At 39.1% G+C, this 20,000-nt stretch overlaps 1 protein-coding gene across 1 annotated transcript in view; it reads left to right on the top strand.

Moving 5' to 3' along the window:
- The window catches only part of LOC145876269 (NLR family CARD domain-containing protein 3-like), a 27,010-nt gene that overhangs the window by 968 nt on the left and 6,042 nt on the right, over window positions 1-20,000 (top strand). The window contains exons 2-5 of the mRNA XM_082972064.1: window positions 1-1,479; window positions 1,601-1,774; window positions 18,457-18,630; window positions 18,858-18,904. The exon at window positions 1-1,479 is cut by the window's left edge and continues 286 nt beyond it. Coding sequence (XP_082828190.1) covers window positions 1-1,479; window positions 1,601-1,774; window positions 18,457-18,630; window positions 18,858-18,904 — 1,874 coding nt within the window. The remainder of the gene's footprint in view (window positions 1,480-1,600; window positions 1,775-18,456; window positions 18,631-18,857; window positions 18,905-20,000) is intronic.

The raw sequence follows: 20,000 nt of genomic DNA, 5'->3' as shown, positions 1-20,000 counted from the left end.
AAAGGGAGTTGCTGGCATTGGAAAAACAGTCTCTGTGCAGAAGTTCATTCTGGACTGGGCTGAAGGAAAAGCAAATCAGGATGTCCAATTTGTGTTTTCATTCCCTTTTCGGGAGCTGAATTTGATGAAAGGGGACAAACACACTTTGATTGAACTTCTTAATCACTTTTCAATGGAAACCAAACAATCAAGAATCTCCAACTACGACAAGTACAAAGTTCTGTTCATCTTTGATGGTCTGGATGAGTGCCGACTGCCCCTAGACTTCCAGAAGAACAAGATCTGTTGGGACGTCACAGAGTCAACCTCAGTGGATGTTCTGCTGACAAATCTCATCAAGGGAAATCTGCTTCCCTCTGCTCTCCTCTGGATAACTACCCGACCTGCAGCAGCCAATAGGATCCCTTCAGAGTGTGTTGACCAGGTGACAGAGGTACGAGGGTTCAATGACCCACAGAAGGAGGAGTACTTCAGGAAGAGATTCAGTGATGAGGACCTGGCCAGCAGAATCCTCTCACACATAAAGACATCAAGGAGCCTCCACATCATGTGCCACATTCCAGTCTTCTGTTGGATTTCTGCAACAGTCCTCGAACACATGCTGAAACATAAGAGAGAAGAGATGCCCAAGACTCTGACTGAGATGTACACACACCTTGTGGTGTTTCATACCAAACAGAAGAATGAAAAGTATCTTGGGATAGAAGAGACAGGTCCACACTGGAATAAAGAGAGCATTCTGTCACTGGGAAAACTGGCTTTTCAACAGCTTGTGAATGGCAATCTGATTTTCTATGAAGAAGACCTGAAGGAGGTTGGCATTGATGTCAATGAAGCCTCTGTGTACTCAGGATTGTGCACACAGCTCTTTAAAGAGGAATGTGTTCTGTACCAAGACAAGGTGTACTGCTTCGTGCATCTGAGCATTCAGGAGTTTCTGGCTGCTGTATATGTGTTCCTCTCATTCATCAACAACAATGAGAATCTCATGGACAAACTGAAAACAAAAGATGAGCCTGAAGTTACTTTCTACAAGAGTGCTGTGGATAAAGCCTTACAAAGTGAGACAGGAAACCTGGACCTGTTCCTCCGCTTCCTTCTGGGACTTTCACTGGAGTCCAATCAGAAGCACTTACGAGGTCTACTGACAAAGACAAGATGCAGCTCACAGAGCCATGAAGAGACAGTAAAGTACATCAAGGAGAAGATCAGGGAGAATCCCTCTCCAGAGAGGAGCATCAATCTGTTCCACTGTCTGAATGAACTGAATGACCATTCTCTAGTGGAGGAGATCCAAAGCTTCCTGAGCTCAGGAAGTCTCTCAAAACCCAACCTGTCACCTGCACAGTGGTCAGCTCTGGTCTTTGTGTTGCTGACTTCAGAAAAGGAGCTGGATGTGTTTGACCTGAAGAAATTCTCCAGATCAGAGGAAGGTCTTCTGAGGCTGCTGCCAGTGGTCAAAGCCTCCAGAGCTGCTCTGTGAGTAAATAGAATGACATTTAAGAACTTATCATCAGGAAGAAATGAATATCATTGTCCTTCTACACTACTGGTGTTAAATAAACAGTGTGTTTGTGAAGTCATGATGATCTTGTTGCAGGCTGTCAGGCTGTGGAGTCACAGAGAAAGGCTGTGCTTCTCTGGTCTCAGCTCTGAGGTCAAACCCTTCACACCTGAGAGAGCTGGATCTGAGTAACAATGACCTGAAGGATTCAGGAGTGAAGCTGGTCTCTGCTGGACTGGGGAATCCCCACTGTAAACTGGAGACTCTGAGGTCAGTATTCCTGTAGTTGGTCAACAAGTGATAACTGTTCACCAGATCCACATGTGTTTACCAGACACACATAGTCCACACCATATGTGTTTGGACAGTGAAGCTTACATTTTACATTTGGTGCTATGCTCCAGCATTTTGGATTTGAGATAGAATGTTTCATATTAGGTGACAGTACAGAATGTCACCTTTTATTTGAGGTTAATGGTGAGAGGTTAGCATGTTTTGTTGTGGTCTCAGTTATTGGTAATGGTGAGAGGTTAGCATGTTTTGTTGTAGCCTCTGTTATTGGTAATGGTGAGAAGTTAGCATGTTTTGTTGTAGCCTCTGTTATTGGTAATGGTGAGAGGTTAGCATGTTTTGTTGTATCCTCTGTTATTGGTAACGGTGAGAGGTAAACATGTTTTGTTGTAGCCTCTGTTATTGGTAATGGTGAGAGGTTAGCGTGTTTTGTTGTAGCCTCTGTTATTGGTAATGGTGAGAGGTTAGCATGTTTTGTTGTAGCCTCTGTTATTGGTAATGGTGAGAGGTTAGCATGTTTTGTTGTAGCCTCTGTTATTGGTAATGGTGAGAGGTTAGCATGTTTTGTTGTAGCCTCTGTTATTGGTAATGGTGAGAGGTTAGCATGTTTTGTTGTAGCCTCTGTTATTGGTAATGGTGAGAGGTTAGCATGTTTTGTTTTAGCCTCTGTTATTGGTAATGGTGAGAGTTTAGCATGTTTTGTTGTAGCCTCTATTATTGGTAATGGTGAGAGGTTAGCATGTTTTGTAGCCTCTGTTATTGGTAATGGTGAGAGGTTAGCATGTTTTGTAGCCTCTGTTATTGGTAATGGTGAGAGGTTAGCATGTTTTTTTTTAGCCTCTGTTATTGGTAATGTGGAGAGGTTAGTATGTTTTGTTGTATCCTCTGTTATTGGTAATGGTGAGAGATTAGCATGTTTTGTAGCCTCTGTTATTGGTAATGGTGAGTGCTTAGCATGTTTTGTTGTAGCCTCTGTTATTGGTAATGGTGAGAGGTTAGCATGTTTTGTTGTATCCTCTGTTATTGGTGATGGTGATAGGTTAGCATGTTTTGCTGTAGTCTCTGTTATTGGTAATGGTGAGAGGTTAGCATGTTTTGCTGTAGCCTCTGTTATTGGTAATGGTGAGAGGTTAGCATGTTTTGTTGTAGCCTCTGTTATTGGTAATGGTGAGAGGTTAGCATGTTTTGTTGTAGCCCCTGTTATTGGTAATGGTTAGAGGTTAGCATGTTTTGTTGTAGCCTCTGTTATTGGTAATGGTGAGAGGTTAGCATGTTTTGTTGTAGCCTCTGTTATTGGTAATGGTGAGAGGTTAGCATGTTTTGTTGTATCCTCTGTTATTAGTAATGGTGAGAGTTTAGCATGTTTTGTTGTAGCCTCTATTATTGGTAATGGTGAGAGGTTAGCATGCTTTGTTGTAGGCTCTGTTATTGGTAAAGGTGAGAGGTTAGCATGTTTTGTTGTAGCCTCTGTTATTGGTAATGGTGAGAGGTTAGCATGTTTTGTTGTAGCCTCTGTTATTGTTAATGGTGAGAGTTTAGCATGTTTTGTTGTAGCCTCTGTTATTGCCAATGGTGAGAGGTTAGCATGTTTTGTTGTAGCCTCTGTTATTGGTAATGGTGAGAGGTTAGCATGCTTTGTTGTAGCCTCTGTTATTGGTAATGGTGAGAGGTTAGCATGTTTTGTTGTAGCCTCTGTTATTGGTAATGGTGAGAGGTTAGCATGTTTTGTTGTAGCCTCTTTTATTGGTAATGGTGAGAGGTTAGCATGTTTTGTTGTATCCCCTGTTATTGGTAATGGTGAGAGTTTAGCATGTTTTGTTGTAGCCTCTATTATTGGTAATGATGAGAGGTTAGCATGTTTTGTAACCTCTTATTGTTAATGGTGAGAGGTTAGCATGTTTTGTAGCCTCTGTTATTGGTAATGGTGAGAGGTTAGCATGTTTTGTTGTAGCCTCTGTTATTGGTAATGGTGAGAGGTTAGCATGTTTTGTTGTAGCCTCTTTTATTGGTAATGGTGAGAGGTTAGCATGTTTTGTTGTATCCCCTGTTATTGGTAATGGTGAGAGTTTAGCATGTTTTGTTGTAGCCTCTGTTATTGGTAATGGTGAGAGGTTAGCATGCTTTGTTGTAGCCTCTGTTATTGGTAATGGTGAGAGGTTAGCATGTTTTGTTGTAGCCTCTGTTATTGGTAATGGTGAGAGGTTAGCATGTTTTGTTGTAGCCTCTTTTATTGGTAATGGTGAGAGGTTAGCATGTTTTGTTGTATCCCCTGTTATTGGTAATGGTGAGAGTTTAGCATGTTTTGTTGTAGCCTCTATTATTGGTAATGATGAGAGGTTAGCATGTTTTGTAACCTCTTATTGTTAATGGTGAGAGGTTAGCATGTTTTGTAGCCTCTGTTATTGGTAATGGTGAGAGGTTAGCATGTTTTTTTGTAGCCTCTGTTGTTGGTAATGTGGAGAGGTTATTATGTTTTGTTGTATCCTCTGTTATTGGTAATGGTGAGAGGTTAGCATGTTTTGTTGTATCCTCTGTTATTGGTAATGGTGAGAGGTTAGCATGTTTTGTAGACTCTGTTATTGGTAATGGTGAGTGCTTAGCATGTTTTGTTGTAGCCTCTGTTATTGGTAATGGTGAGAGGTTAGCATGTTTTGTTGTAGCCTCTGTTATTGGTAATTGTGAGAGGTTAGCATGTTTTGTTGTAGCCTCTGTTATTGGTAATGGTGAGAGGTTAGCATGTTTTGTTGTATCCTCGGTTATTGGTAATGGTGAGAGCTTAGCATGTTTTGTTGTAGCCTCTGTTATTGGTAATGGTGAGAGGTTAGCATTTTTTGTTGTAGACTCTGTTATTGGTAATTGTGAGAGGTTAGCATGTTTTGTTGTAGCCTCTGTTATTGGTAATGGTGAGAGGTTAGCATGTTTTGTTGTAGCCTCTGTTATTGGTAATGGTGAGAGGTTAGCATGTTTTGCTGTAGCCTCTGTTTTTGGTAATGGTGAGAGATTAGCATGTTTTGTTGTAGCCTCTGTTATTGGTAATGGTGAGAGGTTAGCATGCTTTGTTGTAGCCTCTGTTATTGGTAATGGTGAGAGGTTAGCATGTTTTGTTGTAGCCTCTGTTATTGGTAATGGTGAGAGGTTAGCATGTTTTGTTGTAGCCTCTTTTATTGGTAATGGTGAGAGGTTAGCATTTTTTGTTGTATCCCCTGTTATTGGTAATGGTGAGAGTTTAGCATGTTTTGTTGTAGCCTCTATTATTGGTAATGATGAGAGGTTAGCATGTTTTGTAACCTCTTATTGTTAATGGTGAGAGGTTAGCATGTTTTGTAGCCTCTGTTATTGGTAATGGTGAGAGATTAGCATGTTTTGTTGTAGCCTCTGTTATTGGTAATGGTGAGAGGTTAGCATGTTTTGTTGTAGCCTCTTTTATTGGTAATGGTGAGAGGTTAGCATGTTTTGTTGTATCCCCTGTTATTGGTAATGGTGAGAGTTTAGCATGTTTTGTTGTAGCCTCTGTTATTGGTAATGGTGAGAGGTTAGCATGCTTTGTTGTAGCCTCTGTTATTGGTAATGGTGAGAGGTTAGCATGTTTTGTTGTAGCCTCTGTTATTGGTAATGGTGAGAGGTTAGCATGTTTTGTTGTAGCCTCTTTTATTGGTAATGGTGAGAGGTTAGCATGTTTTGTTGTATCCCCTGTTATTGGTAATGGTGAGAGTTTAGCATGTTTTGTTGTAGCCTCTATTATTGGTAATGATGAGAGGTTAGCATGTTTTGTAACCTCTTATTGTTAATGGTGAGAGGTTAGCATGTTTTGTAGCCTCTGTTATTGGTAATGGTGAGAGGTTAGCATGTTTTTTTGTAGCCTCTGTTGTTGGTAATGTGGAGAGGTTATTATGTTTTGTTGTATCCTCTGTTATTGGTAATGGTGAGAGGTTAGCATGTTTTGTTGTATCCTCTGTTATTGGTAATGGTGAGAGGTTAGCATGTTTTGTAGACTCTGTTATTGGTAATGGTGAGTGCTTAGCATGTTTTGTTGTAGCCTCTGTTATTGGTAATGGTGAGAGGTTAGCATGTTTTGTTGTAGCCTCTGTTATTGGTAATTGTGAGAGGTTAGCATGTTTTGTTGTAGCCTCTGTTATTGGTAATGGTGAGAGGTTAGCATGTTTTGTTGTATCCTCGGTTATTGGTAATGGTGAGAGCTTAGCATGTTTTGTTGTAGCCTCTGTTATTGGTAATGGTGAGAGGTTAGCATTTTTTGTTGTAGACTCTGTTATTGGTAATTGTGAGAGGTTAGCATGTTTTGTTGTAGCCTCTGTTATTGGTAATGGTGAGAGGTTAGCATGTTTTGTTGTAGCCTCTGTTATTGGTAATGGTGAGAGGTTAGCATGTTTTGCTGTAGCCTCTGTTTTTGGTAATGGTGAGAGATTAGCATGTTTTGTTGTAGCCTCTGTTATTGGTAATGGTGAGAGGTTAGCATGCTTTGTTGTAGCCTCTGTTATTGGTAATGGTGAGAGGTTAGCATGTTTTGTTGTAGCCTCTGTTATTGGTAATGGTGAGAGGTTAGCATGTTTTGTTGTAGCCTCTTTTATTGGTAATGGTGAGAGGTTAGCATTTTTTGTTGTATCCCCTGTTATTGGTAATGGTGAGAGTTTAGCATGTTTTGTTGTAGCCTCTATTATTGGTAATGATGAGAGGTTAGCATGTTTTGTAACCTCTTATTGTTAATGGTGAGAGGTTAGCATGTTTTGTAGCCTCTGTTATTGGTAATGGTGAGAGGTTAGCATGTTTTGTTGTAGCCTCTGTTATTGGTAATGGTGAGAGGTTAGCATGTTTTGTTGTAGCCTCTTTTATTGGTAATGGTGAGAGGTTAGCATGTTTTGTTGTATCCCCTGTTATTGGTAATGGTGAGAGTTTAGCATGTTTTGTTGTAGCCTCTGTTATTGGTAATGGTGAGAGGTTAGCATGCTTTGTTGTAGCCTCTGTTATTGGTAATGGTGAGAGGTTAGCATGTTTTGTTGTAGCCTCTGTTATTGGTAATGGTGAGAGGTTAGCATGTTTTGTTGTAGCCTCTTTTATTGGTAATGGTGAGAGGTTAGCATGTTTTGTTGTATCCCCTGTTATTGGTAATGGTGAGAGTTTAGCATGTTTTGTTGTAGCCTCTATTATTGGTAATGATGAGAGGTTAGCATGTTTTGTAACCTCTTATTGTTAATGGTGAGAGGTTAGCATGTTTTGTAGCCTCTGTTATTGGTAATGGTGAGAGGTTAGCATGTTTTTTTGTAGCCTCTGTTGTTGGTAATGTGGAGAGGTTATTATGTTTTGTTGTATCCTCTGTTATTGGTAATGGTGAGAGGTTAGCATGTTTTGTTGTATCCTCTGTTATTGGTAATGGTGAGAGGTTAGCATGTTTTGTAGACTCTGTTATTGGTAATGGTGAGTGCTTAGCATGTTTTGTTGTAGCCTCTGTTATTGGTAATGGTGAGAGGTTAGCATGTTTTGTTGTAGCCTCTGTTATTGGTAATTGTGAGAGGTTAGCATGTTTTGTTGTAGCCTCTGTTATTGGTAATGGTGAGAGGTTAGCATGTTTTGTTGTATCCTCGGTTATTGGTAATGGTGAGAGCTTAGCATGTTTTGTTGTAGCCTCTGTTATTGGTAATGGTGAGAGGTTAGCATTTTTTGTTGTAGACTCTGTTATTGGTAATTGTGAGAGGTTAGCATGTTTTGTTGTAGCCTCTGTTATTGGTAATGGTGAGAGGTTAGCATGTTTTGTTGTAGCCTCTGTTATTGGTAATGGTGAGAGGTTAGCATGTTTTGCTGTAGCCTCTGTTTTTGGTAATGGTGAGAGATTAGCATGTTTTGTTGTAGCCTCTGTTATTGGTAATGGTGAGAGGTTAGCATGCTTTGTTGTAGCCTCTGTTATTGGTAATGGTGAGAGGTTAGCATGTTTTGTTGTAGCCTCTGTTATTGGTAATGGTGAGAGGTTAGCATGTTTTGTTGTAGCCTCTTTTATTGGTAATGGTGAGAGGTTAGCATTTTTTGTTGTATCCCCTGTTATTGGTAATGGTGAGAGTTTAGCATGTTTTGTTGTAGCCTCTATTATTGGTAATGATGAGAGGTTAGCATGTTTTGTAACCTCTTATTGTTAATGGTGAGAGGTTAGCATGTTTTGTAGCCTCTGTTATTGGTAATGGTGAGAGGTTAGCATGTTTTGTTGTAGCCTCTGTTATTGGTAATGGTGAGAGGTTAGCATGTTTTGTTGTAGCCTCTGTTATTATTAATGGTGAGAGTTTAGCATGTTTTGTTGTAGCCTCTGTTATTGCCAATGGTGAGAGGTTAGCATGTTTTGTTGTAGCCTCTGTTATTGGTAATGGTGAGAGGTTAGCATGCTTTGTTGTAGCCTCTGTTATTGGTAATGGTGAGAGGTTAGCATGTTTTGTTGTAGCCTCTGTTATTGGTAATGGTGAGAGGTTAGCATGTTTTGTTGTAGCCTCTTTTATTGGTAATGGTGAGAGGTTAGCATGTTTTGTTGTATCCCCTGTTATTGGTAATGGTGAGAGTTTAGCATGTTTTGTTGTAGCCTCTATTATTGGTAATGATGAGAGGTTAGCATGTTTTGTAACCTCTTATTGTTAATGGTGAGAGGTTAGCATGTTTTGTAGCCTCTGTTATTGGTAATGGTGAGAGGTTAGCATGTTTTTTTGTAGCCTCTGTTGTTGGTAATGTGGAGAGGTTAGTATGTTTTGTTGTATCCTCTGTTATTGGTAATGGTGAGAGGTTAGCATGTTTTGTTATATCCTCTGTTATTGGTAATGGTGAGAGGTTAGCATGTTTTGTAGCCTCTGTTATTGGTAATGGTGAGTGCTTAGCATGTTTTGTTGTAGCCTCTGTTATTGGTAATGGTGAGAGGTTAGCATGTTTTGTTGTAGCCTCTGTTATTGGTAATTGTGAGAGGTTAGCATGTTTTGTTGTAGCCTCTGTTATTGGTAATGGTGAGAGGTTAGCATGTTTTGTTGTATCCTCTGTTATTGGTAATGGTGAGAGCTTAGCATGTTTTGTTGTAGCCTCTGTTATTGGTAATGGTGAGAGGTTAGCATTTTTTGTTGTAGACTCTGTTATTGGTAATTGTGAGAGGTTAGCATGTTTTGTTGTAGCCTCTGTTATTGGTAATGGTGAGAGGTTAGCATGTTTTGTTGTAGCCTCTGTTATTGGTAATGGTGAGAGGTTAGCATGTTTTGTTGTAGCCTCTGTAATTGGTAATGGTGAGAGGTTAGCATGTTTTGTTGTAGCCTCTGTTATTGGTAATGGTGAGATGTTAGCATGTTTTATTGTAGCCTCTGTTATTGGTAATGGTGAGAGGTTAGCATGTTTTGTTGTAGCCTATGTTATTGGTAATGGTGAGAGGTTATCATGTTTTGTTGTAGCCTCTGTTATTGGTAATGGTGAGAGGTTAGCATGTTTGTTGTAGCCTCTGTTATTGGTAATGGTGAGAGGTTAGCGCATCTTGTTGTAGCCTCTGTTATTGGTAATGGTGAGAGGTTAGCATGTTTTGTTGTAGCCTCTGTAATTGGTAATGGTGAGAGGTTAGCATGTTTTGTTGTAGCCTCTGTTATTGGTAATGGTGAGATGTTAGCATGTTTTGTTGTAGCCTCTGTTATTGGTAATGGTGAGAGGTTAGCATGTTTTGTTGTAGCCTCTGTTATTGGTAATGGTGAGAGGTTATCATGTTTTGTTGTAGCGTCTATTATTGGTAATGGTGAGAGGTTAGCATGTTTGTTGTAGCCTCTGTTATTGGTAATGGTGAGAGGTTAGCGCATCTTGTTGTAGCCTCTGTTATTGGTAATGGTGAGAGGTTAGCATGTTTTGTTGTAGCCTCTGTAATTGGTAATGGTGAGAGGTTAGCATGTTTTGTTGTAGCCTCTGTTATTGGTAATGTGAGATGTTAGCATGTTTTGTTGTAGCCTCTGTTATTGGTAATGGTGAGAGGTTAGCATGTTTTGTTGTAGCCTCTGTTATTGGTAATGGTGAGAGGTTATCATGTTTTGTTGTAGCGTCTGTTATTGGTAATGGTGAGAGGTTAGCATGTTTTGTTGTATCCTCTGTTATTGGTAACGGTGAGAGGTAAACATGTTTTGTTGTAGCCTCTGTTATTGGTAATGGTGAGAGGTTAGCATGTTTGTTGTAGCCTCTGTTATTGGTAATGGTGAGAGGTTAGCGCATCTTGTTGTAGCCTCTGTTATTGGTAATGGTGAGAGGTTAGCATGTTTTGTTGTAGCCTCTGTAATTGGTAATGGTGAGAGGTTAGCATGTTTTGTTGTATCCTCTGTTATTGGTAACGGTGAGAGGTAAACATGTTTTGTTGTAGCCTCTGTTATTGGTAATGGTGAGAGGTTAGCGTGTTTTGTTGTAGCCTCTGTTATTGCTAATGGTGAGAGGTTAGCATGTTTTGTTGTAGCCTCTGTTATTGGTAATGGTGAGAGGTTAGCATGTTTTGTTGTAGCCTCTGTTATTGGTAATGGTGAGAGGTTAGCATGTTTTGTTGTAGCCTCTGTTATTGGTAATGGTGAGAGGTTAGCATGTTTTGTTGTAGCCTCTGTTATTGGTAATGGTGAGAGGTTAGCATGTTTTGTTTTAGCCTCTGTTATTGGTAATGGTGAGAGTTTAGCATGTTTTGTTGTAGCCTCTATTATTGGTAATGGTGAGAGGTTAGCATGTTTTGTAGCCTCTGTTATTGGTAATGGTGAGAGGTTAGCATGTTTTGTAGCCTCTGTTATTGGTAATGGTGAGAGGTTAGCATGTTTTTTTGTAGCCTCTGTTATTGTTAATGTGGAGAGGTTAGTATGTTTTGTTGTATCCTCTGTTATTGGTAATGGTGAGAGGTTAGCATGTTTTGTTGTATCCTCTGTTATTGGTAATGGTGAGAGGTTAGCATGTTTTGTAGCCTCTGTTATTGGTAATGGTGAGTGCTTAGCATGTTTTGTTGTAGCCTCTGTTATTGGTAATGGTGAGAGGTTAGCATGTTTTGTTGTATCCTCTGTTATTGGTGATGGTGATAGGTTAGCATGTTTTGCGGTAGTCTCTGTTATTGGTAATGGTGAGAGGTTAGCATGTTTTGCTGTAGCCTCTGTTATTGGTAATGGTGAGAGGTTAGCATGTTTTGTTGTAGCCTCTGTTATTGGTAATGGTGAGAGGTTAACATGTTTTGTTGTAGCCCCTGTTATTGGTAATGGTTAGAGGTTAGCATGTTTTGTTGTAGCCTCTGTTATTGGTAATGGTGAGAGGTTAGCATGTTTTGTTGTAGCCTCTGTTATTGTTAATTGTGAGAGGTTAGCATGTTTTGTTGTATCCTCTGTTATTGGTAATGGTGAGAGGTTAGCATGTTTTGTTGTAGCCTCTGTTATTGGTAATGGTGAGAGGTTAGCATGTTTTGTTGTATCCTCTGTTATTGGTAATGGTGAGAGTTTAGCATGTTTTGTTGTAGCCTCTATTATTGGTAATGGTGAGAGGTTAGCATGCTTTGTTGTAGGCTCTGTTATTGGTAAAGGTGAGAGGTTAGCATGTTTTGTTGTAGCCTCTGTTATTGGTAATGGTGAGAGGTTAGCATGTTTTGTTGTAGCCTCTGTTATTGTTAATGGTGAGAGGTTAGCATGTTTTGTTGTAGCCTCTGTTATTGCCAATGGTGAGAGGTTAGCATGTTTTGTTGTAGCCTCTGTTATTGGTAATGGTGAGAGGTTAGCATGCTTTGTTGTAGCCTCTGTTATTGGTAATGGTGAGAGGTTAGCATGTTTTGTTGTAGCCTCTGTTATTGGTAATGGTGAGAGGTTAGCATGTTTTGTTGTAGCCTCTTTTATTGGTAATGGTGAGAGGTTAGCATGTTTTGTTGTATCCCCTGTTATTGGTAATGGTGAGAGTTTAGCATGTTTTGTTGTAGCCTCTATTATTGGTAATGATGAGAGGTTAGCATGTTTTGTAACCTCTTATTGTTAATGGTGAGAGGTTAGCATGTTTTGTAGCCTCTGTTATTGGTAATGGTGAGAGGTTAGCATGTTTTTTTGTAGCCTCTGTTGTTGGTAATGTGGAGAGGTTAGTATGTTTTGTTGTATCCTCTGTTATTGGTAATGGTGAGAGGTTAGCATGTTTTGTTGTATCCTCTGTTATTGGTAATGGTGAGAGGTTAGCATGTTTTGTAGCCTCTGTTATTGGTAATGGTGAGTGCTTAGCACGTTTTGTTGTAGCCTCTGTTATTGGTAATGGTGAGAGGTTAGCATGTTTTGTTGTAGCCTCTGTTATTGGTAATTGTGAGAGGTTAGCATGTTTTGTTGTAGCCTCTGTTATTGGTAATGGTGAGAGGTTAGCATGTTTTGTTGTATCCTCTGTTATTGGTAATGGTGAGAGTTTAGCATGTTTTGTTGTAGCCTCTATCATTGGTAATGGTGAGAGGTTAGCATGTTTTGTAGCCTCTGTTATTGGTAATGGTGAGAGGTTAGCATGTTTTGTAGCCTCTGTTATTGGTAATGGTGAGAGGTTAGCATGTTTTTTTGTAGCCTCTGTTATTGTTAATGTGGAGAGGTTAGTATGTTTTGTTGTATCCTCTGTTATTGGTAATGGTGAGAGGTTAGCATGTTTTGTTGTATCCTCTGTTATTGGTAATGGTGAGAGGTTAGCATGTTTTGTAGCCTCTGTTATTGGTAATGGTGAGTGCTTAGCATGTTTTGTTGTAGCCTCTGTTATTGGTAATGGTGAGAGGTTAGCATGTTTTGTTGTATCCTCTGTTATTGGTGATGGTGATAGGTTAGCATGTTTTGCGGTAGTCTCTGTTATTGGTAATGGTGAGAGGTTAGCATGTTTTGCTGTAGCCTCTGTTATTGGTAATGGTGAGAGGTTAGCATGTTTTGTTGTAGCCTCTGTTATTGGTAATGGTGAGAGGTTAACATGTTTTGTTGTAGCCCCTGTTATTGGTAATGGTTAGAGGTTAGCATGTTTTGTTGTAGCCTCTGTTATTGGTAATGGTGAGAGGTTAGCATGTTTTGTTGTAGCCTCTGTTATTGTTAATTGTGAGAGGTTAGCATGTTTTGTTGTATCCTCTGTTATTGGTAATGGTGAGAGGTTAGCATGTTTTGTTGTAGCCTCTGTTATTGGTAATGGTGAGAGGTTAGCATGTTTTGTTGTATCCTCTGTTATTGGTAATGGTGAGAGTTTAGCATGTTTTGTTGTAGCCTCTATTATTGGTAATGGTGAGAGGTTAGCATGCTTTGTTGTAGGCTCTGTTATTGGTAAAGGTGAGAGGTTAGCATGTTTTGTTGTAGCCTCTGTTATTGGTAATGGTGAGAGGTTAGCATGTTTTGTTGTAGCCTCTGTTATTGTTAATGGTGAGAGGTTAGCATGTTTTGTTGTAGCCTCTGTTATTGCCAATGGTGAGAGGTTAGCATGTTTTGTTGTAGCCTCTGTTATTGGTAATGGTGAGAGGTTAGCATGCTTTGTTGTAGCCTCTGTTATTGGTAATGGTGAGAGGTTAGCATGTTTTGTTGTAGCCTCTGTTATTGGTAATGGTGAGAGGTTAGCATGTTTTGTTGTAGCCTCTTTTATTGGTAATGGTGAGAGGTTAGCATGTTTTGTTGTATCCCCTGTTATTGGTAATGGTGAGAGTTTAGCATGTTTTGTTGTAGCCTCTATTATTGGTAATGATGAGAGGTTAGCATGTTTTGTAACCTCTTATTGTTAATGGTGAGAGGTTAGCATGTTTTGTAGCCTCTGTTATTGGTAATGGTGAGAGGTTAGCATGTTTTTTTGTAGCCTCTGTTGTTGGTAATGTGGAGAGGTTAGTATGTTTTGTTGTATCCTCTGTTATTGGTAATGGTGAGAGGTTAGCATGTTTTGTTGTATCCTCTGTTATTGGTAATGGTGAGAGGTTAGCATGTTTTGTAGCCTCTGTTATTGGTAATGGTGAGTGCTTAGCATGTTTTGTTGTAGCCTCTGTTATTGGTAATGGTGAGAGGTTAGCATGTTTTGTTGTAGCCTCTGTTATTGGTAATTGTGAGAGGTTAGCATGTTTTGTTGTAGCCTCTGTTATTGGTAATGGTGAGAGGTTAGCATGTTTTGTTGTATCCTCTGTTATTGGTAATGGTGAGAGGTTAGCATGTTTTGTTGTAGCCTCTGTTGTTGGTAATGGTGAGAGGTTAGCATTTTTTGTTGTAGACTCTGTTATTGGTAATTGTGAGAGGTTAGCATGTTTTGTTGTAGCCTCTGTTATTGGTAATGGTGAGAGGTTAGCATGTTTTGTTGTAGCCTCTGTTATTGGTAATGGTGAGAGGTTAGCATGTTTTGTTGTAGCCTCTGTTTTTGGTAATGGTGAGAGGTTAGCATGTTTTGTTGAAGCATCTGTTATGGGTAATGGTGAGAGGTTAGCATGTTTTGTTGTAGCCTCTGTTATTGGTAATGGTGAGAGGTTAGCATGTTTTGTTGTAGCCTCTGTTATTGGTAATGGTGAAATGTTAGCATGTTTTGTTGTAGCCTCTGTTATTGGTAATGGTGAGAGGTTAGCATGTTTGTTGTAGCCTCTGTTATTGGTAATGGTGAGAGGTTAGCGCATCTTGTTGTAGCCTCTGTTATTGGTAATGGTGAGAGGTTAGCATGTTTTGTTGTAGCCTCTGTAATTGGTAATGGTGAGAGGTTAGCATGTTTTGTTGTAGCCTCTGTTATTGGTAATGGTGAGATGTTAGCATGTTTTGTTGTAGCCTCTGTTATTGGTAATGGTGAGAGGTTAGCATGTTTTGTTGTAGCCTATGTTATTGGTAATGGTGAGAGGTTATCATGTTTTGTTGTAGCCTCTGTTATTGGTAATGGTGAGAGGTTAGTATGTTTTGTTGTAGCCTCTGTTATTGGTAATGGTGAGAGGTTAACATTTTTTGTTGTATCCTCTGTTATTGGTAATGGTGAGAGGTTAGCATGTTTTGTTGTAGCCTCTGTTATTGGTAATGGTGAGAGGTTAGCATGTTTTGTTGTAGCCTCTGTTATTGGTAATGGTGAAATGTTAGCATGTTTTGTTGTAGCCTCTGTTATTGGTAATGGTGAGAGCTTAGCATGTTTGTTGTAGCCTCTGTAATTGGTAATGGTGAGAGGTTAGCATGTTTTGTTGTAGCCTCTGTTATTGGTAATGGTGAGATGTTAGCATGTTTTGTTGTAGCCTCTGTTATTGGTAATGGTGAGAGGTTAGCATGTTTTGTTGTAGCCTCTGTTATTGGTAATGGTGAGAGGTTATCATGTTTTGTTGTAGCGTCTGTTATTGGTAATGGTGAGAGTTTAGTATGTTTTGTTGTAGCCTCTGTTATTGGTAATGGTGAGAGATTTACATGTTTTGTTGTATCCTCTGTTATTGGTAATGGTGAGAGGTTAGCATGTTTTGTTGTAGCCTCTGTTATTGGTAATGGTGAGAGGTTAGCATGTTTTGTTGTATCCCTGTTATGGGCAATTGTGAGAGGTTAGCATGTTTTGTTGTAACCTCTGTAACTTTCTCACTCATTATTATTGATGATTCGTTTACGACCAAACACTAATCTTTGACTACTAACCTGATCCCGGTATTGGGATTTATTGTCAAGAGACCATGGCAGGAAATTCAAATCTGCAAGAATCTAAGAATTTCAATTTCTCAAACAATCAACTATTTTTCACCATTTGAAAGATAAACATCTCCTAAATCCAACCACATTGTCCGATTTCAAAGAGGCTTTACGGCAAAATCATAAAGTTAGATTATGTTAGGACAGTACATTGAAAATAGCTGTGTGTAATCTTTTGTCAATTCAAAGACAGGCGTCACCAAAAGCAGATAACCAGCTAAAATTATGCACTAACCTTTGATGATCTTCATCAGATGACACTACTAGGACATTATGTTATACAATACATGCATTTTTTGTTCCATCAAGTTCATATTTATATCCAAAAACAGCATTTTACAGTAGCGGTGAAATTCAGATTTTTTTTCTCCCTCAAATGCTTCCGGTGAATCAGCGTTACAATTTACAAAATTACTATTCGAAAACATTGGTCAATTATAATATTGTCATTCAAAGAATTATAGATGAACATCTCGTAAATGCTACCGCATTGCCAGATTTCAAAATAACTTTACTGGGAAATCATACTTTGCAATAAACGGGGTGCTGTGCTAAGAACAATAGGCTAGGATATACAGGATAGAACCATCTAATATCAATAATACTATTGTCAATAATCCCTTACCTTTGATTATCTTCATCAGAAGGCACTTCCAGGACTCCCAGGTCCACAACAAATGTGGTTTCTTTCGACAAAGTTCATAATTTATGTCCAAATAACTCCAAGTTGTTCCATGTTGTTAGGCGTTCAGTAGGCTCCTCAAAATGTAGGGCGGGGGGGGAAAAGTCACGACGAAAAGTAAAAAAAAAATCTATTTACGTTCGTTCAAACATGTCAAACGTTGTTTAGCATCAATCTTTAGGGCCATTTTTAACGTGAAACATCAGTAATATTTCAACCCGACCTCTCCTGTGTCTTGAAAAACGTTTTTGAAAAATGTCTCGCCTCACATGCACGCGCAGGTGTGGGCAATAATGAAGTGACGACCTCCCAGGGACGTCAACTTCCCTTCCTTGTCATCCGGTCTCTGTTCATCATAGACGCTTCAATCAACTTTATAAAGATCGTTGACATCTAGTGGAAGCCGTAGGAAGTGCGAAATGAATCCTTTGTCACTGTGTGATCTATTAGCAATGACTCGAAAATAGTACAGCCACAAAATTCTCATTTCCTGGTTGTATTTTTCTCAGGTTTTTGCCTGCCATATGAGTTTTGTTATACTTACAGACACCATTCAAACAGTTTTAGAGAATTCAGAGTGTTTTCTATCCAAATCTGTTAATAATATGCATATCCTAGCTTCTGAGTTGGTGTAGGAGGCAGTTAAAAATGGGCACATATTTTTTTCAAAATTCTCAATACTGCCCCCTAGCCCGTAGAGGTTAATACACTATAAGTATATTGGTCAGAATACTTATGACTTCTTCAAATGGGGAGACAGGAAACATAAAGTGTTTTCATTTTTAAACGTGAAACAGACATGTATTAAAATACCCTCAAATAAAAGGTGACATTTTATACAGTCACCTCATATGAAACATTTGATCTCAAATCCAAAATGTTGGAGTATAGAGCCACATTTAAAATGTCAGCTTCACTTTCAAAATAGATATGGTGTGGACTGTATACTCAATACAATCTAAATCTGATACCTCACTGTCTGTCTTTTGACTGATACTGCTTTTAAACTGGTCTGGTCAGTCTACTCAAATATTTGTACTATACATGTTTCTATCTGCAGGCAATACTTTGATCATTTGTCATTTTTAATGATGATATATTAATTTACGAATAGATATGGAAGGTTTCATATGTTTAAAAAATATACTGCCACTATTTTCACCACCAAAGAATAGCAGTGTGATTTTAATATGATTTGACTCTTTGCAGGCTGTCAGGCTGTCTAGTCACAGAGGAAAGCTGTGCTTCTCTGGTCTCAGCTCTGGAGTCAAACCCCTCACACCTGAGAGAGCTGGACCTGAGTAACAATGACCTGAAGGATTCAGGAGTGAAGCTGCTCTCTGCTGTACTGTGGAATCCCCACTGTAAACTGGAGACTCTGAGGTCAGTATTCCTGTAGTTGGTCAACAAGTGATAACTGTTCACCAGATCCACGTGTTTACCAGACACACATAGTCCACAGCACATGTGTTTGGACAGTGAAGCTTACAGTTTAAAATGTGGTGCTATGCTCCATCATTTTGGATTTGAGATCGAATGTTTCATATTAGGTGACAGTACAGAATGTCACCTTTTATTTAAAGGTATTCATACATATACAGTCGTGGCCAAAGGTTTTGAGAATGACACAAATATTATTTTTCACAAGTCTGCTGCTTCAGTGTCTTTAGATATTTTTGGTCAGATATTACTATGGAATACTGAAGTATAATTACAAGCATTTCATGAGTGTCAAAGGCTTTTATTGACAATTACATGAAGTTGAAACATAACCCAAAACACAACCAAAACAAACTGCAAATCATACCAATGAGTAAACCAACCAAATCCTCAACTTGTGACTACTTTAATACACTATAAGTGAATTGGTCAGAATACTTATGACTTCTTCAAATAGGGGGACTAGATACATAAAGTGCTTTTATTTTTCAAAATGGTGAAACAGATATGTATGAAAATACCCTCAAATAAAAGGTGACACTATATACTGTCACCTCATATGAAACATTTGATCTGAAATCGAAAATGTTGGAGTTTAGAGCCACATTTAAAATGTTATCTTCACTGTCAAAATAGATATGGTGTGGACTGTATACTCAATACAATCTAAATCTGAGTCTTTTGACTGATGCTGCTTTTTAAACTGGTCTGGTCAGTCTACTCAAATATTTGTACTATACATTTTTCTCTCAACAAGCAATACTTTGATCATTTGTCATTTCTAGTAATGATACATTATTTTATGAATAGATATGGCAGGTTTCAGGACACTGATATATCTGAATATGTAGAAAAAATATATACTGCCACTATTTTCACCACCAAAGAATGTCAGTGTGATTTTATTATGATTTGACTCTTTGCAGGCTGTCAGGCTGTCTAGTCACAGAGGAAGGCTGTGCTTCTCTGGTCTCAGCTCTGCGGTCCAACCCCTCACACCTGAGAGAGCTGGACCTGAGCTACAATCACCCAGGAGACTCAGGAGTCAGACTGCTCTCTGCTGGACTGGAGGATCCACACTGCAGACTGGAGAAACTCAAGTATGTAGAGGGTTTATGTCAATGTTCATATCAGACATGTTTGACTTATCAGGCTAGTTATGACAAACATTCTTAACACCACTTGGACAAAGTTCTATGCTGACTCTGTGTGTGTGTGTGTGTGTGTGTGTGTGTGTGTGTGTGTGTGTGTGTGTGTGTGTGTGTGTGTGTGTGTGTGTGTGTGTGTATCACTCATTGACTGTCTGTTCTTCTGCTTACCGCTACAGTGTGGAAAATGGTGGAGAGAACACAATGAAACCTGGGCTTAGAAAATGTGAGTGTTGACTGCTGTGAGGAATATGACAAAGAATAAGTCCTAATTCAAGTGTGTGTGTCCTGTGTGTGTGTGTGTATCCTGTGTGTGTGTGTGTGTGTGTGTGTATATCCAGTGTGTGTGTGTGTGTGTGTTTGTGTGTCCAGTGTGTGTCCAGTGTGTGTGTGTGTGTGTCCATCCTGAAATGGACAATTATGAATGGGAACATATTGGCACCGTACGAAACATATACACGATGTCCAATACCACTCAAATGGACGGCATTTATTTCAAAGCTTATGGCAAATCTCATATGGAAAATGCCAAGTGTCACACAGCAAAAATCCATAAGATGGCAAGCGCGCTCCACAGTAAATTGTCATATTGCAAATGCACATCAAGTCAAGACCCAAGGGTCAAATTTTGAAAATGTGAAAAAAAAAACACAAAAATGTATCACCCTCTAAAAAAGTGCTCTCTAGACCGTTTTTCAAAATTCTTTCGATTTTTTTTGTCAATTATATATGTATAAGAACTGTATGAACATACCTTTGTCATATTATATTCTCATATTTTTTTTACTTGTCCATAAGGCATATGTTTTGCCAATTTGCAATATGATTTCATAGGAAGTCAAACGTCGAAGTCAAAAGTCAGTGAACCATTCCCAAATGCCATAAGAAATGTCCAAATGCAATATGAAAGTATTGAAAGTGCCAAATCAGGATGTTATGTCCATTTGCCATGTGCGATCATAGGAAGTTGGTTTCCAAACCCAAAAGTCAGTGAACCATGTCCAAATGGCATTTATACTGCCCGAATGACATATAGCCCTATGTTAAGCCATGAATCAACCTAGATGGTCTATGTGTCATGTATGATGAGGGAGAAGTGGGACTCTGTTGTTTTTAACATTTTGAAAAACGTCCAAAATGACCAGGGGCGCCCCCTATTGGATGGGCATGGGTGGGGGGTGCTCCCTACCCAACCGTAGACCCCTTGCTCCCCCTAAAGGCATTAAAAAACGTTTTTAAAATGTGCTCCTGGTAACCCATTCCAATCACCAGGTGCACGGCTGTCCATTTGCAATATGTTTTAATTTGACATGCTCAAAAAT

The sequence above is a fragment of the Salmo salar genome, unplaced genomic scaffold (assembly GCF_965601325.2).
Source record: "Salmo salar unplaced genomic scaffold, fSalSal1 ptg000536l, whole genome shotgun sequence".
Lineage (NCBI taxonomy): Eukaryota > Metazoa > Chordata > Actinopteri > Salmoniformes > Salmonidae > Salmo > Salmo salar.
The sequence above is the reverse complement of the archived record's forward strand: the minus strand, read 5'-3'. Positions and strand labels throughout refer to the sequence as shown.